The 18,772-nt window shown below is 43.2% G+C and overlaps 1 protein-coding gene across 2 annotated transcripts in view; it reads left to right on the forward strand.

Annotated features, from left to right (window-relative positions):
* pccb (propionyl-CoA carboxylase subunit beta) overlaps positions 1–18,772 on the forward strand; it is a 98,492-nt gene that overhangs the window by 67,337 nt on the left and 12,383 nt on the right. For both annotated transcript variants that reach the window (XM_068042015.1, XM_068042014.1), the window contains exons 9-10: positions 5,686–5,767; positions 9,356–9,479. In XM_068042015.1, the coding sequence (XP_067898116.1) occupies positions 5,686–5,767; positions 9,356–9,479 (206 nt within the window). The remainder of the gene's footprint in view (positions 1–5,685; positions 5,768–9,355; positions 9,480–18,772) is intronic.

Raw genomic sequence — 18,772 nt, forward strand, 5'->3', positions numbered from 1 at the left:
GTTTCAGATATAAACAACAGTTGGCCTTGAGGTGGGGCTGCATCCCTTTAGCAGTGAAATAGTTCATTGCATCATTTAATGCTCATATCCTTATAAACTAATATATTGTCCAACTCTTATATGAATAATACCATGGAGAGATTTGCCATTATATTAATATTGCTCACCAATGTTCAACGATGCCCGAGATGATGTACTCTGTGAAATTAAAAAGGGAGCACGCTGGTGGTTTGATTCATCACATTAATATGGCACAAAATGTCAGATTTTATCCAGTGTAAATTATGTGATTGACCAAAGAGACAATAGATTTTAAGTAAGGTATGGAAAATAAAAATGCTGAGTTGGGCTGACTGCCTGCAGAGGTCACTAAATGCACAGCAATTCTACTAGGACTTAACTGTTCAGTCACTGCTAAAATCCCTGGTGTTACTAATAAATATACCTTTGAACACTTGACTGGATCTGCATTATAGGAAGGCACTGCACCATATAACTGGGCCAGTTGACACTTTCAAAGACTGCGATCAATTGATTTTTCTTGGGTAAGGGATATGGAGGAAAGACAGCTGAATGGATTTGAGGTACAGATTAGCTATGATCGAACAGAATTGCAGAACAGGCCTTGAGGGACTGAGTGGTCTACTCCTGTTCTATATAACTCATTAATTTTATAATTCCAGTAAGTTTTATGTAAAACTGTTGGAACAGGGGCTGATTGTCTGATTCTCTCCCCCTGTCCTTTAGCCAGGGACACTGAGACACATTTCAGCTGCCTTTCCACTGCACTAGCTGGAATCACTAACTCAGCCTGGGTTGAACTTCTGTTCTGTATGGTTCAGTTGCTGACCCATTGGAGAACGTTTGGAATCATTCTACATCTGGCCACATATTCCAGATTTCTTATTTGACAATCTGTCAATACATGTCTTACCTTTGGCTTTACTTCTAGCCACATTTCAGACATTTTTAGTTTTGCCTCCTCAATTGTGCAAGCTTTTTATTCCTGAATGCTGTTCACTGTCCAAACAAAACGAACTGAATTTTGAAGAAGTATGTTGCTTATGGTGTAAGAAAAAGTGTTATTATTTTGAGTAACTTTCAAAATATTAAACCGGTGCTTTCAGGAGGGCAGCTTGTTAAATCTGTTCTGTACTTAAGTTTTAATATGAATATGATTGTTGCTGACAGTGAAATTACAGTGTCTTAAGTACTAACCTTTTAGTTTTCATTCAATTTATATTCATTTATTGTACGTTAAGGAACGGATCTGTCTAAATCATGGAAGGCTTCATGTTTGCTCATATTAACCTGTTGAAAGTCTTGTAATTGAGTTGATGGGTAGCTTTTTTAGGAACAGACTGGTCCACGGTGAAAGGTTGCCCTCTAGTGGCTGCTAAGAAAAATATTTCTCTGGTGTATGACAATGTGGTGCTTCCCCACTGGTTACAAGGGAAAGGATGCCATCTAGTGGCCACATTGAGTTGTACACTTTTACTAGGTTGTGGCTGGAATTTTTGTTGACAAATCTTTTTTAACTCTCCATATGAAAACGAAGAATATTTTTGCAGCCTTGGTGTTCTATGGATGCATAATGATTATTCACATGAAAGGAATATATATTTTAAGTGGAGATTTGCTATTTGTAACAGTTCTCACATTTTTAATAAATGTTTTGGAGAAACCCTTGAACCCATGCTATATTTCCATGTTTAAGGCTTACAAATTTCAATTTGTCAACAGGATGCTGAGATTTCTCCTTCCAATTACGGTATTCCCTCCCTAAAATGTAATGACAGCAAATTTCAAGAGCAGATTGTTTATCTTTGCAAATACATTTGTTTTCAATAAAAGCAAAATACTACAGATGCTGGAAATCTGAAATCTGGACCCCTCCCCCTGGCCTCTTACCCGCTCTTGATCTCTTCATTGAAAACTGTCAGCGAGACATTGTTCATCTCAATTTCTCTGCCCCCCTCACTCACTCTAACCTGTCCCCCTCTGAACTTGAGGCACTCCGTTCTCTCAGGTCTAACTCCGACATGGTCATCATACCTGCAGACAAGGGTGGTGCTGTTGTTGTATGGCGTACCGACCTCTATCTTGCAGAAGCTGAACACCAACTCACAGACACTTCTTCCTACCTCCCTCTGGACCATGACCCCACCACCGAACATCAAGCCACTGTCCACAGGACTGTCACTGACCTCATCTCCTCTGGAGATCTTCCGTCTACAGCTTCCAACCTCATAGTCCCGCAACCCCGGACAGCCCACTTCTACCTCCTTCCCAAAATCCACAAACGGCACTGTCCCGGCAGATCCATTGTGTCAGCCTGCTCCTGTCCCACTGAACTTATTTCTTCCTATCTTGACTCCATCTTTTCTCCGCTGGTCCAGTCTCTTCCCACTTACATCCGTCACTCTTCTGACGCCCTACGTCATTTTGACAATTTCCAGTTTCCTGGTCCCAACCGCCGCCTCTTCACCATGGACGTCCAATCGCTCTACACCTCCATCCCCCACCAGGATGGTTTAAGGGCTCTCCGCTTCTTCCTTGAACAGAGACCCACCCAGTCCCCATCCACCACCACCCTCCTCCGCCTGGCTGAACCTGTTCTTACATTGAACAACTTCTCCTTCAACTCCACTCACTTCCTTCAAGTAAAAGGTGTTGCTATGGGTACCCGCATGGGTCCTAGTTATGCCTGTCTTTTTGTGGGATATGTCGAGCATTCTTTGTTCCAGTCCTACTCAGGCCCCCTACCCCAACTCTTTTTCCGGTACATTGATGACTCTATCAGTGCTGTTTCCTGCTCCCGCCCTGAACTGGAAAACTTTATCAACTTTGCTTCCAATTTCCACCCTTCTCTCACCTTTACATGGTCCATCTCTGACACTTCCCTTCCCTTCCTCGACTTCTCTGTCTCCATCTCTGGGGATAGGTTGTCTACTAATATCCATTATAAACCCACCGACTCCCACAGCTACCTGGGCTACACTTCTTCACACCCTACCTACAGTAAGGACTCCATTCCATGCTCCCAGTTGCTCCGTCTACGAAGCATCTGCTCTGATGATGCTACCTTCCATGACGGTGCTTCTGATACGACCTCCCTTTTCCTCAACCGAGGATTTCCCCCCACTGTGGTTGACAGGGCCCTCAACCGTGTCCGGCCCATTTCCCACACCTCTACCCTCACCCCTTCCCCTTCCTCCAAGAACTGTGACAGGGTTCCCCTTTTCCTCACTTTCCACCCCATCAGCCTCCATATCCAAAGGATCATCCTCCGCCATTTCCGCCACCTCCAGCGTGATGCCACTACCAAACGCATCTTCCCCTCCCTTCCCCTGTCAGCATTCCGAAGGGATCGTTCCCTCCGCGACACCCTGGTCCACTCCTCCATTACCCCCACCACCTTGTCCCCGTCCCATGGCACCTTCCCCTGCAATCGCAGGAGGTGTAATACCTGCCCATTTACCTCCTCTCCCCTCACTATCCCAGGCCCCAAACACTCGTTTCAGGTGAAGCAGCGATTTACTTGTACTTCTTTCAATGTAGTATACTGTATTCGCTGCTCACAATGTGGTCTCCTCTACACTGGGGAGACCAAACTCAGACTGGGTGACCGTTTTGCGGAACACCTCCGCTCAGTCTGCAAGCAGGACCCTGAGCTTCCGGTTGCTTGCCATTTTTACACTCCCCCCTGCTCTCATCTCTGTCCTGGGCTTGCTGTAGTGTTCCACTGAACATCAACGCAAGCTCGAGGAACAGCATCTCATTTTCCGGTTAGGCACACTGCAGCCTGCCGGACTGAACATTGAGTTCAATAACTTCAGAGCATGACGGGCCCCTCATTTTACTTTTATTTTTAGTTATTTTTTCTTCTTTTTTACAGTGGACAATTAGTAGACAATGGAAATGCACTTAAAAGAGAGACAGACCTAGGGTTCAAGTACTTAATTCTCTGAAAGTAGAAATGCCATTAGATGAAGCTTTTCTTCAAAAAAAAATTTTTTTTTGAGTTTTATATAGACCACAAGAGTAAAGAAGTAATGAAACATTTGCACAAAAGGTTGGCTAGGCCACAGTAAGAGTACTGTGTGCAGTTTTGGCTGCTCCCTTATCGAAAGGTGATTAATGCCATAGAGTGTACGGTGTCGGACTACCAGGTTGATGCCAAGGATGGGAAACTAGTTATGTAAAGAGGTCTTGGGACTATTTCCATTGAAGCAGAGAACTTGTTACGATCCCATTAGGAACCGTTATCTTTTAAAAAGATAGAGTCAAATTTCCAGTTATTACTGAAAGAATTATGCCACAAGATTTCACATTTTATATAATACTACCATTTGGGAACACTTGTACTTTCAACTTAAAATCTTAGAACATGAAGATGTATGCTTTAAACTCTAACTCTCAATAGAGCACTCTTGTTTGACATATTTCCACCCCAGGAGCTCCCCTATATGTTGCAGGGCCTTGGCAGTTTGGTTTACTACTCTTGGGACCAATCCAAAATATACCACTGCTCTTGGGAATTCACTTCGCTTTCCCTTAATTTTTCAACTGTCTTCCAAGGTATAAGATCTCCTGGTGATTCTCCCTCTAGCATCTGGCTAGGCAAATCTTCCAGTTCTCTTCCAACACCTCCTGAAACTGGACTTCCCAGCTTGAGCATTGGCTTTACTCAAAACAGAAACACCTCTGGTTCCCGATGGCCTTTTTGCTCCTGTGCCCAGCTGCTTTCAAAGCCAACTGACTGTCAGCCTGCACAGTGATTTAAAAAAAACCTGACCAAAGGCATGTCATTGCATCGTCCTCCAACTCCAAACATCTCTTTGATTTCTGATACCCACATGAATAATTGATATTGCTACAATGACAGAGCAATCCCATCCAGACCTTCTGGCTACAACTCCCAGCTAAAGCCCACCTGCTGTTTTATGGCTCTCAGCACTCTAGCACTGTCTCTGTAAGCACTCATGGAGAAATCTTTAAACTTTAAATCTTGGGTGGTCTGCAACCTTTTGAAATTCTTAGATTACACATTTAATTCCTCAAAACTAAAAGTGACCTCCAAAATATTAATACAAACCATGAATTAGATGATCATAACAAAGTCGATGAGGAAATTCAGTAGAGTTTTTAAAAAAAAATATGAAGTGAATACAAATATGAAAACCCCCTATCTCAAGTTGGGGTGTCAGGAGGGTCATCAATTAAAATTGGCCCCAAAGAGAGTGAGGAGAGGGGTTAGGAGCAATCTATTTTGGAGCATGAAATCTGTGCTACAGGGAGTGTTTGAGTCAGAGACCACTGCACCTTTTAAGGGAAAATTGGAAAAATATTTAAAATAGATGAAGATAATGGCTGGGGTGGTGCCATGGGTGAATGAGGTAGTGGGATTAGTTTTGGATTGTTGTAGCAGAGTTAGTACCGCCATGATGGTTGAATAGCCTCCTCCTATGCTGTAAACCTCAGACTCTAGGACAAGATTGCAGTTGGCACACTGTGCAATGAAGTAAACCCTTATGCATGACTTTTTCCTCTTGAAATTTATGGTGGATAATCGGGAAGGTGAATCATTGGAGCATGAATAATTAATGTTTCACTGTATACACAAATGATTGACAAATTGTAAGAAAGTAAAATTCTACTTTTGCCCTTTTGCTGCTCATAAAGTGACCGGTTGGTGCCAAGCCTGGATACAGTAGTTCCTCTGGAATCTACAAAAGCGTATGATATGTTGGATATTGTCAGTGCGGTAAGATGTTTAGTTTTAATTTTTCAAATCGACACTCAAAAAAGCAACTTGCAAGTTTGTTTGCCAAAGGGATTACACATGTCAGATGCCCTTCATAACAAAAGAGGGGAGTTCCCAGTTACTACTTTTATGTTAGCAGATTGTAAAATCTCAGAAAACTGTCAAATTTGGTTTTATAGAGGATGCACTTTGTAAAACAGGTGCTAGTTTTACATATATCAGGAATAGCCCATTCAGCCCTTCAAACCTGTTCCACTGTGCAAAGATCACAGCTGATCTGTATCTTACTCCATCTACCTCCCTTGGTTCCGTAAACCTGAATGCTTAGATTTTTATTCGGCAATCGGTCGCACTTTTGAAATTTTTAATTGATCTCGCGTCAACAGCTTTTTGGGGGACAGATTTCCACTACCCGTTGTGTAGATGTACTTCCTTACATCATCCCTGAACAGCCCAGCTTTAATTTTAAGGTTATGCCCCTAGTTCAGGACTCCCCACCAGAGGAAATAGTTTCTCTCTACCCTATCAAATCCTTTAGTCGTCTTCAGTTGGATCAAACCTTACAACAGTAGGACGGTATAAGTATTTGAGAGTTGAAAGACTCTATTTGGTTCGCATTAAGGAATAACAGAGGAGCAATATTATGCTGCTGAGTGTATACTATCGGCCGCCAAATAGTGGGAAGGCGATTTAGAGGAGTAAATTTGCGTGCAAATTGCAGAAAATGTAAGAACTTTAGAAAGTGACAGTGAGGACTTTGGTTATCCCATTATAGACTGGGAAAATAACTGTGTAAAGGGCAAAAAGATGGAAGAATTTCTGAAATTGGGCCTGTATTCTCTAGAGTTTTGAAGAATGCAGTGATCTCATTGAAACCTACAAAATACTTAGAGATAGACAGGGTAGATGCAGGCGAGATGTTTCCCCTAATTGGGGAGTTGAGAATCAGGGGACACAATTTCATAATAAGGGGGAAGCCACTTAGGTCCGAGATGAGGAGAAATTTCTTTACTCAGAGGGTTGTGAATCTTTGGAATTCTCGACCCCAGAGAGCTGTGGAAGCTCAGTCATTGAATATGTTTAAAGCAGAGATTGACAGATTTTTAAATACCAATGATATAAAGTGATATGGGGATAGTGTGGGGAAAAGGCATTCAAGTGGATGATCAGCCATGATCATACTGAATGGCGGAGCAGGCACGATGGGTTGAATGGCCTACTCCTGTGTTCCTGAGAATTGTATGCGAGAGAACTTTTTTGATCAGTGTGTTTCCAGCCGAGCAAGGAAGGAAGCAGTGCTGAATGTAGTTCTGGGGAAGGAAGGGCAAATGGAATGTGTTTCAATGGGAGAGTATTTGGGAACCAGACATCACAACGGCCCAAATTTTGCTGTGAGTGACGAAAAAAATGCCTTTTCTGTTCACCTAGTTGCCCAGAGACTTGTTAGTGGAGATTTCTAGTAATCTGCTGTCTGATGTAGTGTAGTGGGAAGTAAAAAAATAGGAAATAAAAATTAAATTTAAATCATTGTACAGGAAGCAGAATAAAGGTTGGGATATGCGCATGGGATTAAGGGAAATACATCGGGGAAAATCAGAAAAAGTTTTTAAAAAATGAAATTGCAATATTAATTCTCTTGTGAGGGAATGAGACCCTGCATTTGTAAAATTCAGTTTTTCAGGGCTAGGGAGGTTGTTCAGTGATAATTATCACTCGTTACACTGTTTAAAAACTCAGTTATGGCTGATTGCATGAGCTCTAACTTTTACATCCTTCATTAGTACAAAACTAGTGGGTAATTGCCCTAAGTTCATGCCATTTCAGTGATTCATGTGCAGATTCCATCGGCAAAGACTGCAACAGCGCATCCTGTGGAGAAGAAGGGTAGCACTGACAGCAGCTTTTGGCTTTCCCCGTTTAACTGTGCATGTGCAGACGGCAGATGTTCCTATCAGTTTTACCCTCTCTCATCATTATATAACAAAATCTGGGCAAATATCATTAGGTTTAGAGTAAGTGTGGAAAAGGACAAGGAAAATTCAATGTTAAAATACTCAACTGGAGGAGGGCTAGTTACAGTGAGTTGAAAAGAGATCTGGCCTAGGTGGCTTGGAATCAAAGATTGGCAGATAAAACAGTAAATCAGCAATGGGAGGCCTTCAAAAAGAAGATAGTTCGGGCATATACTAGATGCATTCCAACGAGAGGGAAAGGAAGGGCATCTAAAGCTATTGCTCCCTGGATGATTAAAGATGTAGAGATTAAAATGGGACTGAAAAAGAAAGCTTATGATAATTGTGGGGTTCATAATGCAGTAGAGAACTAAGGTGAAAACATAAAGTACAGGGGAGAGCTGAAAAAGGAAATGAAAAGAGCAGAAGAAGGGTCACTGACCCGAAACGTTAACTCTGCTTCTCTTTCCACAGATGCTGCCAGACCTGCTGAGTGAATCCAGCATTTCTTGTTTTTGTTTCAGATTTCCAGCATCCGCAGTATTTTGCTTTTATTTATAAAACACTGATTAGGCCCAACTGGAGTATTGTGTCCAATTGTGGGCACCACAGTTTAGGAAGGAGGTCAAGGCCTGAGAAAGAATGCAGAGACATACTAGAATGGTACCAGGGATGAAAGACTTGAGTTATGTGGAGAAACTAGATTTACTGGGGTTCTTAGAAAATCATGAGAGATTTTGATCGAGTAAATAAGGCAAAACTGTTTCCATTGGCAGAAGGGTCAGTAATCAGAGGGCACAGATTAAAGGTAATTGACAAAAGAACAGGAGGCAACATGTGTTATGATGATCTGGAATGCACTGGCTGGCAGAGTGATGGAAGAAGAACCAGTAATAACTTTCAAAAGGGAATTAAATAAATACTTAGAAAAATTTTCAGGGCTATAGGGAAAGAACAGGGGAGTGGCACCTATTGGATAGCTCCTTCAAGCATGATGAGCCAAATGGCCTCCTGTTTTGCCTAACTCTGTGAATTCTTTTAACCCAGCAATCATTCTGGTGAATCTGTCGTGCCTGCTTCCAAAGCCAATGTTTCCTTCTTAAGGTGTGATGCCCAGAACTGAATATAGTACTCCAGATGGGGTTTAATCAGAGCTCTGTACCAATGTAACGTAACTTCTGGCCCCCTTGAGATAAAGGCCTGTCCACTAGCTTTTACTGATTTCTGTACTTGTATCCCTACATCTCTAGGCCCATCCACAGTTCCTACCTTCTCGCCATTTTGAAAATAATATTTCAAAATAGTCACAATTTTTCAGACTTGACGATTAATTGGAAGTATGTAATGTGCCTTTCACATTAGGTGGTCCTTTAAGAATCTTGGCTGAACATAGGACATTAATTTAAATGGACATTTAATCAGGCACTGTGGGACTAAATTTCCTGGCTGCCGCTCCCATGAAATTATCCCCAGAGTGTTTAGTAATCCCTGTGATGAATCATTCTGTTCTCAACACCTGGCCTTATTTTGGGATTCAGTTGTAGTTTGAGTCTCTTTCTAGAGCCAATGAACATATATTCATTTGACTTTGTTATACAACACCTTTCATTAAATGCCTTCAAAACTCTTGTTTTAGATTGCGGATGAAAGGGAATTTTTTGAGCTCATGCCTAATTATGCGAAGAACATCATTATCGGATTTGCCAGGATGAATGGATGCACAGTGGGAATTGTGGGTAATCAACCTAAAGTAGCTTCAGGTGAGTGTTGAATTTGTGTTCCAGAAAATTCATACCGTAGTGAGATTGTAATATTGTTAAAAATATAACACACGCAAAGAGGCTTGATAAAATCTGTTCTCCCCCTGCTGCTCGCCATTGCCTAAATTGGTTGCCATCTATCTTGTGATGTAAATTGTGCTTCCTGCCTTTGTCTCTTTACATCATTTATGGTCATGTTTTTTATTGTAACTACTACATGAAGAATCACATTTCATCTCAACCCAACCCCACAGAATTTAACCAAAACTTAGCAATGGGAGTCATCTTTAAAAAAAAAAGCCATTTCAGTGGGTCTTCCCACAGACACTTAAAAATAACAAAATAATGGATGAGAAAGACAAGCTGGCCCATTGAGCCTGTTCCACACAGTCATGTTCCAACTGAGCATCATGATTCCAATGCTCTCCACCCACCAACAGCCATATTATAACCTGGGAGCAGTTTAAATGAAAAAAACTAGGGCAATTCTGGAAAACTACTCTCCTGAAGGTGATCGAATTCTGAGATCAGTGATCTTGAGGCACATGACCCAGCATCTCACTTCCATTTTGTAGATTGATATCTGCCACAGCCAGCAACTTGTCCAGCTCCCTTTTGAATAGTTGCAGTGAATCCACATGAGCTTTGTCCTAAAATTTGATGATCCTTTCTTCTTAAACCCTCCCCTGATGTCTGTCCCAGTTCTTCCATGAATGTCCCATGGTTCTCTTTAAAATGTTTGGTTCAAATAGTCTATCCAATAGAGACAGTATATAGTCCCTTCATGATTTTAAACATGTCAATCAAATCCCCCTGAAATCCATTTTTCTAGTGTAAAAAGACCAGCTCTCTCAAGCCTTTTGTGGTAAATAAGGCCTTTTAAAATGGGTATTTATCCAGTGCCTAATGTTCCCTCTAATTTCTGTTTTCTGCATGTGGGCAGCTTGTTGCACTGTGTGGTCTCTTTAAGATTGACATGAAGGCACAGTTCTTAAAGCAAAGGTTGCTTGTGCAAGGCCTGTTTGTTGCTTGTGTGGCACATTCCAGATTGCTGCACGGCCATACACTCTCGCAATTAGAGGGAACATCGCTAGTGGCCCTTCTTTGAACCTTTTCCGAGGCCTATATTACCCACCATGTGAGGACACCAAAACTGGACACACATTCTTTGAGGCCTAACCATTGTCTTGTATTAAGATATCATAGTGGTTTTTATTTAATATTGCATTTTCCTGAATTCTAATACTCCATTTGATTTTGCTGTAGTCTTTTGACATTGGCCATGAACCTTTAGAGATTCATGTACTATAACACTTAGATCTTTCTCCCACTCACCAGACTTTAGTTTGGAGCCCCGGATGGCATACATATGCTTGGCATTATCCCTACCCATCTGTATTATGCTACATTTGTTTACATTAAATGGCATTTATCAGTTGAGGGTCTATTAGATTTTCTTTTCATTCTTTCATGGGATGTGAGGATTGCTGGCAAGGCTAGCATTTGTTTCCCATCCCTGATTGCCCTTGAGAAGGTGGTGTTGAGCTGTGTTCTTGAGTCGCTGCAGTCCATATGGTGTTGGTACACCACAGTGCCGTTAGGAAGGGAGTTCCAGGTTTTTGACTCAGCAACAGTGAAGGAATGGTAATACAGATCCAAATCAGGATGATGTATGACTTGGAGCGGAACTTGCAGGTGGTGCTGTTCCCATGTGGCTGCTGCCCTTGTACTCCTAGGTGGTAAAGGCTGCAGATTTGGAAGGTGCTATCGAAGGAGGCTTGGTGAGTTGCTGCAGTGCATCTTATGTATGGTATGCACTGCAGCCATTGTGCAGAGGTGGAGGAGGGATTGGATGTTTAATATGGTGGATGAGATGCCGATCAAGCATGCGTTTTAAAATTCTTTCATGGAATGTGGGTGTCGCTGGCTAGGCCAATGTTTATTGCCCTCCCTAATTTCCCTTGAGATAGTGGTGAGCCTGCTTTGTCCTGGGTGGTGTTGAGCTTCTTGAGTGTTGTTGGAGCTGCACTCATCTAGGCAAATGGAGAGTATTCCATCACATTCTTGACTTGCCTTGTAGATGTTGGAAAGGCTTTGGGGTGTCGGGAGGTGGATCACTCGCCTCAGAATTCCCAGACTCTGACTGCTGTTATAGTCATAGCATTTATTTGGCTGGTCCAGTTAAGTTTCTGGTCAATGGCAACCCCCAGGATGTTGATGGTAGGGGATTCAGCGATGGTAATACCTTTGAATGTCAAGGGGAAAATGTTAAATTCTCTTCTCTTAGAGATGGTCGTTGTGTGGCACTTATGTGAATGTTGCTTGTTACTTATCAGCCCAAGCCTGTATGTTGTCCAAGTCTTGCTGCATATGGACACGGACTGCTTCAGTATCTGAGGAGTCGCGAATGATGCTGAATACTGTGCATTCATCAGTGAACTGATGATTGAAGGAAGGTCATTGATGAAGCAGCTGAAGATGGTTGGGCTTAGGACACTACCCTGAGGAACTCCTGCAGCAATGTCCTGGGACTTAGATGTCTGGCCTCCAACAACCGCAACCATCTTCCTTTGTGCTAGGTATTACTCCAACCAGTGGAGAGTTTTCTCCCAATTCCCACTGACTTCAGTTTTCGTGGGGCTCCTTGATGCCACACTTGGTCAGATGCTGCCTTGATGTCAACCTCACCTCGAATTCAGCTCTTTTGTCCATGTTTGGACCAAGGCTGTAATGAGGTTTGGAGCCGAGTGGCCCTGGCAGTACCCAAACTGAGCATCAGTGAGCAAGTTATAGCTTGATAGCACTGTCGATGACACATTGCTAATGATAGAGAGTCGACTGATGAGGCAGTACTAGGCCGGATTTGTCCTGCTTTTTGTGGACAGGACATACCTGGGCAATTTTCCACATTATCAGGGTATGTTGTGGTACACCTTTAAGAGATATGATCATGTGATAAAGCACAGCAATTAAGAGCTGTGATGTAACCTACCATGTGACTTTGGGTGTGAGCTCAGTCTTTCGAAAGTACATGTATATTGATGACCTGTGTTTGCATGCAGAACCACCCTTAGATGAAGATCCCAAATTATTGTGTTACTGATCCCGTCCTGCATGGTCAGTGTCTCGTGTGTAGTAGCCACTAACACAGCGGTTAAGAAAGCACAATATGATGGCCGCTTGTAGGAATTTCAACATCTCAACTTTTTGAGTACTTGCCCACACCTTCAAAGAAGTGCTAGCCACAGCCAGTGCCATCTCTACGGAACTTCAAGGGCTTGGATATTGGTTCCGTTGCTTCACACAATAGCAGCAGTGTAGGCAGCTGTGTAAGCTTGTGTGTACTTGAGGCTGTAAGATTGGGCAGTTACAGACTCCAGTTAGACTCAATATTCACAGAGATTCTGAGGGGCAGATTTCTCACGTTGGGAGCAACTTGCGAAGGTCTGAATGTGCAGGACAAAGTACAGATTAAATAAACCCCCAATTGAGAGGCATGTCGAATGGATTAGTGCCATTGCAATAGTGGGCTACTGGGTCAAGCACGAAAACGGGCCAGCTTTAATTTTCATGTCGCAATCCAAAGGTGAACCGAAGATAAACAACTACCCCAATATCAACTGGACACAAAAGGCTTACAGAGGGCGGAATTCTTAAAGCACATCCAGGAGAGCTTTTTGAGCCAGCACGTAGAAAGTTCTACAAGAGAAGGGGCGGGACTGGACCTAACCTTAGTGAATGAAGCCAGACAAGTGGTACAAGTGTCAGTGGGGGAGCATTTCGGGGATAGTGACCGTAACTCTGTAAGATTTAAGGTAGTTATGGAAAAGGACAAAGATGGACCGGAATTAAAGGTACTGAATTGGGGGAAGGCCGATTTCAATACGATAAAACAGGATCTGGCCAAAGTGGGCTGGAGGCAGCAATTGTAGGAAAGTCTACATCAGACCAGTGGGAGTCATTCAAAAAGGAAATAGGGAGAGTTCAGGGCCAACATGTTCCGGTGAAGGGTAGGACCAATAAGTGCAGGGAACCCTGGATGTCAAGGGATATAGAGGATTGGATGAGGAAAAAAAAAGGTTTATGGCAGATTCAGAGGGCTGAAAACAGCAGAGGCCCTAGAGGTGTATAGAAAATGTAGGGGGGTACTTAAAAAAAAAAGTAATTAGGAGAGCGAAGAGGGGGTATGAGAAAACACTTGCGGACAAAATAAAGGAAAATCCCAAGGCGTTTTATAAGTATATTAAGGGCAAGAGGATAACCAGGGAAAGAGTAGGGCCCATTAGGGACCAAAGTGACAATCTGTGTGTGAAGCCAGAAGACGTTGGTGAGGTTTTAAATGATTACTCTTCATCTGTGTCCAATATGGAGAAGGACGATGTAGGTGTAGAAATCAGGGAGGGGGATTGTGATATACTTGAACAAATTAGCATTGAAAGGGAGGAGGTATTAGTGGTTTTAGCAGGCTTAAAAGTGGATAAATCCCCAGGCCCAGATGAGATGTATCCCAGGCTGTTATGTGAGGCAAGGGAGGAGATTGCAGGGGCTCTGACACAAATTTTCAAACCCTCTCTGGCCACAGGAGAGGTGCCAGAGGACAGGAGGACAGTGAAGGTGGTACCATTATTCAAGAAGGGTAGTAGGGATTAACCAGGTAATTACAGTCAGTGAGTAACATCAGTGGTAGGGAAACTATTGGAAAAAATTCTGAGGGACAGGATTAATCTCCATTTGGAGAAGCAGAGATTATTCAGGGATAGTCAACATGGCTTTGTCAGGGGGAGATCGTGTCTAATAAATTTGATTGAATTTTTCGAGGAGGTGACTAGGTGTGTAGATGAGGGTAAAGCAGTTGATGTACTCTACATGGACTTTAGTAAGGCTTTTGATAAGGTCCCGTATGGGAGATTAATCAAGATGGTAAGAGCCCATGGGATCTAGAGCAATTTGGCAAATTGGATCCAAAATTGGCTTAGTGGCAGGAGGCAGAGGGTGATCGTCGAGTGTTGTTTTTGCCATTGGAGGCCAGTGGTGTACCACAGGGATAGGTGCAGGGATCCTTGCTGTTTGTAGTGTGCATTAATGATTTAGACGTGAATGTTGGAGGTATGATCAGTAAGTTCGCAGATGACACGAAAATTTTTGGTGTCGTAAATAGTGAGGAGGAAAGCCTTAGATTACAGGATGATATAGTTAGGCTGGTAAGATGGGCAGAGCAGTGGCAAATGGAATTTAATCCAGAGAAGTGTGAGGTGATGCACTTTGCAAGGACTAACAAGGTAGGGGAATATACAGTGGATGGTAGGACTCTAGGAAGTACGGAGGGTCAGAGGGACCTTGGTGAAGGCAGCAGCAAAGTTAAATAAGGTGGTTAGGAAGGCATATGGGATACCTGCCTTTATTAGCCAAGCCATAGAATATAAGAGCTGCATAAAATGCTAGTTATGATGGAGCTGCATAAAATGCTAGTTAGGCCACAGCTGGAGTACTGTGTGCAGTTCTGGTCACCACACTATAGGCAGGATGTGATTGCACTGCAGAAGATGCAGAGAAGATTCACCAGGATGTGGCCTGGGCTGGGGCATTTTAGCTATGAAGAGAGACTGGATAGGCTAGGGTTGTTTTCCTTAGAGCAGAGAAGGCTGAGGGGGGACCTGATTGAGGTATACAAAATTATGAGCGGCATAGATAGGAAGAAGCGTTTTTCCTTAGCGGAGGTGTCAATAACCAGGAGGCATAGATTTAAGGTAAGGGGCAGGAGGTTTGGAGGGGCCGAAGGGCCTGTTTCTGTGCAGTATAACTCTATGACAAACAGTGTGAAGGGCACAGAGGGGACAAAATTCTTGAACTGTGTTCGAGAACTTTTTTAGCCAGCACATAACAAGCCCAACGAGAGGGGGCGCAATTCTAGGTTTATCGGTAATGAAGCTGGGCAAGTGGATACACTAACAGTGAGTGACCATTTTGGAGATAGTGACTGTATGTAATACAGTTAGTTTTAGCATAATCATGGAAAGGACAAAGATAAAACAGGAGCAAAGGTTCTGAATTGGGGGAAGGCAAATTTTACGAAACTGAGGTGCCATGGCGAAAGTGGGCTGGATACAGCTACTTGAAGGAAAATCAGTGACAAACTAGTGGGAGGCATTCAAGAGCGAGATACTACAGGCACAGTGTAGGCATGTCCCCACAAAGATTAAGGGTGGTCCTGCCAAATCTAGAGCCTCCTGGTTATCTTGAAGCTTACAGGGTATGTTAAAGCAAAAATAGAAAGCTTATGACGATCACAAAGATCTTAATACTTTAGAAAGCTCAGAGGAGTATAGAACGTGCTGGGGTGAAGTAAAAAAGGAAATTAGAAAAGCAGAGAGGATGTGAAAATTATTGGCAGGTAAATCGAGGAACACCAGAAGATGTTTTATCAGTATATTAAGAGCAAGAGGATAACTAAGGAAAGGGTAAGGCCTATCAGAGATGTACAGGGGAACTTATGCGTGGGTGCAGATGATGTGGGCGGGGTTGTTGATGAGTTTTTAATCTCTCTCTTCACAAAGGAGAGAGTTGTTGCAGACATTGTAGTTAAAGAGGAGTGTGAAATATTAAATATGAGCATAATGAGAGAGGAAGTGCTTGAGGGTCTGACATCCCTGAAAGTGGATAAGTTGCCAGGACCGAATGGATTGCATCCCAGGTTGTTGAAGGAAGCCAGGCAGGAAATGGCGGATGAGCTGAGGATCATCTTCGAATCCTCACTAGATACAGGTGAGATGCCAGGTGATTGGAGGTCTGCGAACATTGTACCATTGTTTATAAAGGGTGCGAGGGATAAGCCAGGTAGTTATAGGCAGTCTGACCTCAGTGGTGAGTAAAATGTTAGAATCTATTCTGAGGGATAGGATAAACTGTCACTTAAAAAGGCATGGATTAATCGGGGATAGTCAGCATGGATTTGTTAGGTGAAGGTCATGACTTACTTCCTCAAAAAATTCATTTAAGGTAGTAACAAGGAGGATTGATGAGGGTAGTGCAGTGGATGTGGTTGACATGGATTTTAGTAAGGCATTTGACAAGGTCCCGCAAGGCAGACTGGTCAGTAAAGTAAAAGCCCATAGGATACAGGGGAAGATGGCAGGTTGGATCCAGAATCGGCTTAGTAACAGGAAACAAAGGGTAGTAGTCGACGGATGTTTTTGTGAATGGAAAACGGTTTCCAGTGGCGTTCCACAGGGCTCAGTGTTGGGTCCCTTGCTGTTTGTGGTATATATTAATGATTTGGACTTAGATGTGGGAGGCATGATTGGGAAATTTGCTGATGACACAAAAATCAGCCGTGTATTTAATAGTGAGGAGGAAAGACGCCAAATTGATATCAATGATTTGGTTGGAGTGGGTAGAAAAGTGGTAAATGGAATTCAATCCTGAGAAGTGTGAGGTATTGCGTCTAGGGAGGGCAAATAAAACGAGGGAATACATCATCAACAGGAGGATATTGAGAGGGGTAGAAGTGGGAGACCTTGGAGTGCATGTCCACAGGTCCCTGAAGGTGGCAGGACAGGTAGATAGAGTGGCGAAGAAGGCATATGAAATGCTTTCCTTTATTGACTGAGTTATAGAGTACAAAAGCAGAAATGTGATGCTGGAACTGTATAGAACGCTAGTTAGGCCACAGCTGGAGTATTGCGTGCAGTTCTGGTCACCACATTACAGAAAGGGCATAATTGTTCTGGAGAGACTACAGAGGAGATTTACAAGAATGTTGCCAGGGCTTGAAGTTTGCAGCTATGAGGAAAAATTGGATAGGCTAGAGTTGTTTTCCCTGGAACTGAGGAGGCTGAATGGCGACTTGATTGAGGTGTACAAAATTATGAGGGGCCTAGATAGAGTGGAATGGAACAACCTATTTCTCCGGGCGGGGGGGCCGTTACCAAGGGACACGGATTTAAGGTGATTGGTGGAAGGATTAGAGGGGGCATGAGGGGAAACTTTTTCACCCAGAGGGTGGTGGGTGTCTGGGAACTGTTGCCAGGAATGGTGGTGGAGGCAGAGACCTTCAGTTCTTTTGAAAGGTACCTGGGCATGTACCTGAAGTTCTGTAATCTGCGGGGCTATGGACCAGGTGCTGGACGGTGGGATTAGTTTGGGCGGCTAGTTTATTCGGCCAGTGCGGACACGATGGACTGAATGGCCTCCTTCTGTGCTGTACTTTTTCTATGGGTCTATGAAAAGGACAAGATTTAAGGCACGGAACGGAGCAAATTACCATTGCTGTTTCGGGTCTTTGACATTTTTTAGCGCCAATACCATGTTTGGTGGGCAGGGCCAGGTCAAAAGCGCAAATCAGGCGACAGTGCCACAACCTCCAAGTGGAACTGCAGGTAGTTACTGCTGCAGTATTTCTGTCTACCTATACAGCAGGAGATTTCTTTGAACTTCACACAGAGTAATGGCAGTGAGTCATTACAAGAATGATCAGTTTCCTACCATTCACTGGAAAGCTTCTGACTTGCTGTCAGAATTTCAGCTCTTCAGGCAAAGGGTCAAGCTACATTTTGTCACTTTTAACAGTTGCGGAACCAGAGAAGCGGGCAATGAAAATACAGATTGTCATTGGCAAATAAGGCTTACTACTTCTGGTCTCACTAAAGAAGAGCGGAAGGATCCCACGAAAGTCTGGTCCACATTAGAGGATCAACTTATGTCCAACTCAATTTCCAGGTCCATTGGCTCGAGTTCATCTCTTTTCAGCAGCAGCCGACTGAGTCTATTGACCAATTTGTCAGTCGATGTTGAGCTAAGGGTCATGAGTGTGACTTCACAGAGACTGAACTGGAAGACGGTATCGTTGACCTTATGATTGCATCCACAACAATAGAGGCGTACTAATGGGCTCTCTTAGAGAAGTCCAAAGTGTATACCGTGGATGCATTACTCAAAGATGGTTAAAAAGAGTATATGTTGCAAATACCATAAGTGCGTTGAGTAAGGATTCCAGGTCCAGGAAACTGTGTAAAAGGTGCAGGCTCTTAAATTTGCGTAAGTGTTGCCCAGTGTTTCGCGACATATGCAAAGCGTGCGGTGTCAGGGGTCACTGGAAACGTCAGTGTCAGAGAGCCAAGCCAGATGCTACTGGTAAGAATCCTATGAAAAGTCAGGCAGACCATAAGAAGGCTTGTCATGATACTGTTTTATTTTCGGGAAATACTACTTTAAGGCAGCCAGCTTCAGAAGTTACCAGAATGTGCATCTTGGTTGCCCTGGATACAGCCATACAGAGAGGGAGAACAGGACATACA

This window comes from Heterodontus francisci, chromosome 11, assembly GCF_036365525.1.
Source record: "Heterodontus francisci isolate sHetFra1 chromosome 11, sHetFra1.hap1, whole genome shotgun sequence".
Lineage (NCBI taxonomy): Eukaryota > Metazoa > Chordata > Chondrichthyes > Heterodontiformes > Heterodontidae > Heterodontus > Heterodontus francisci.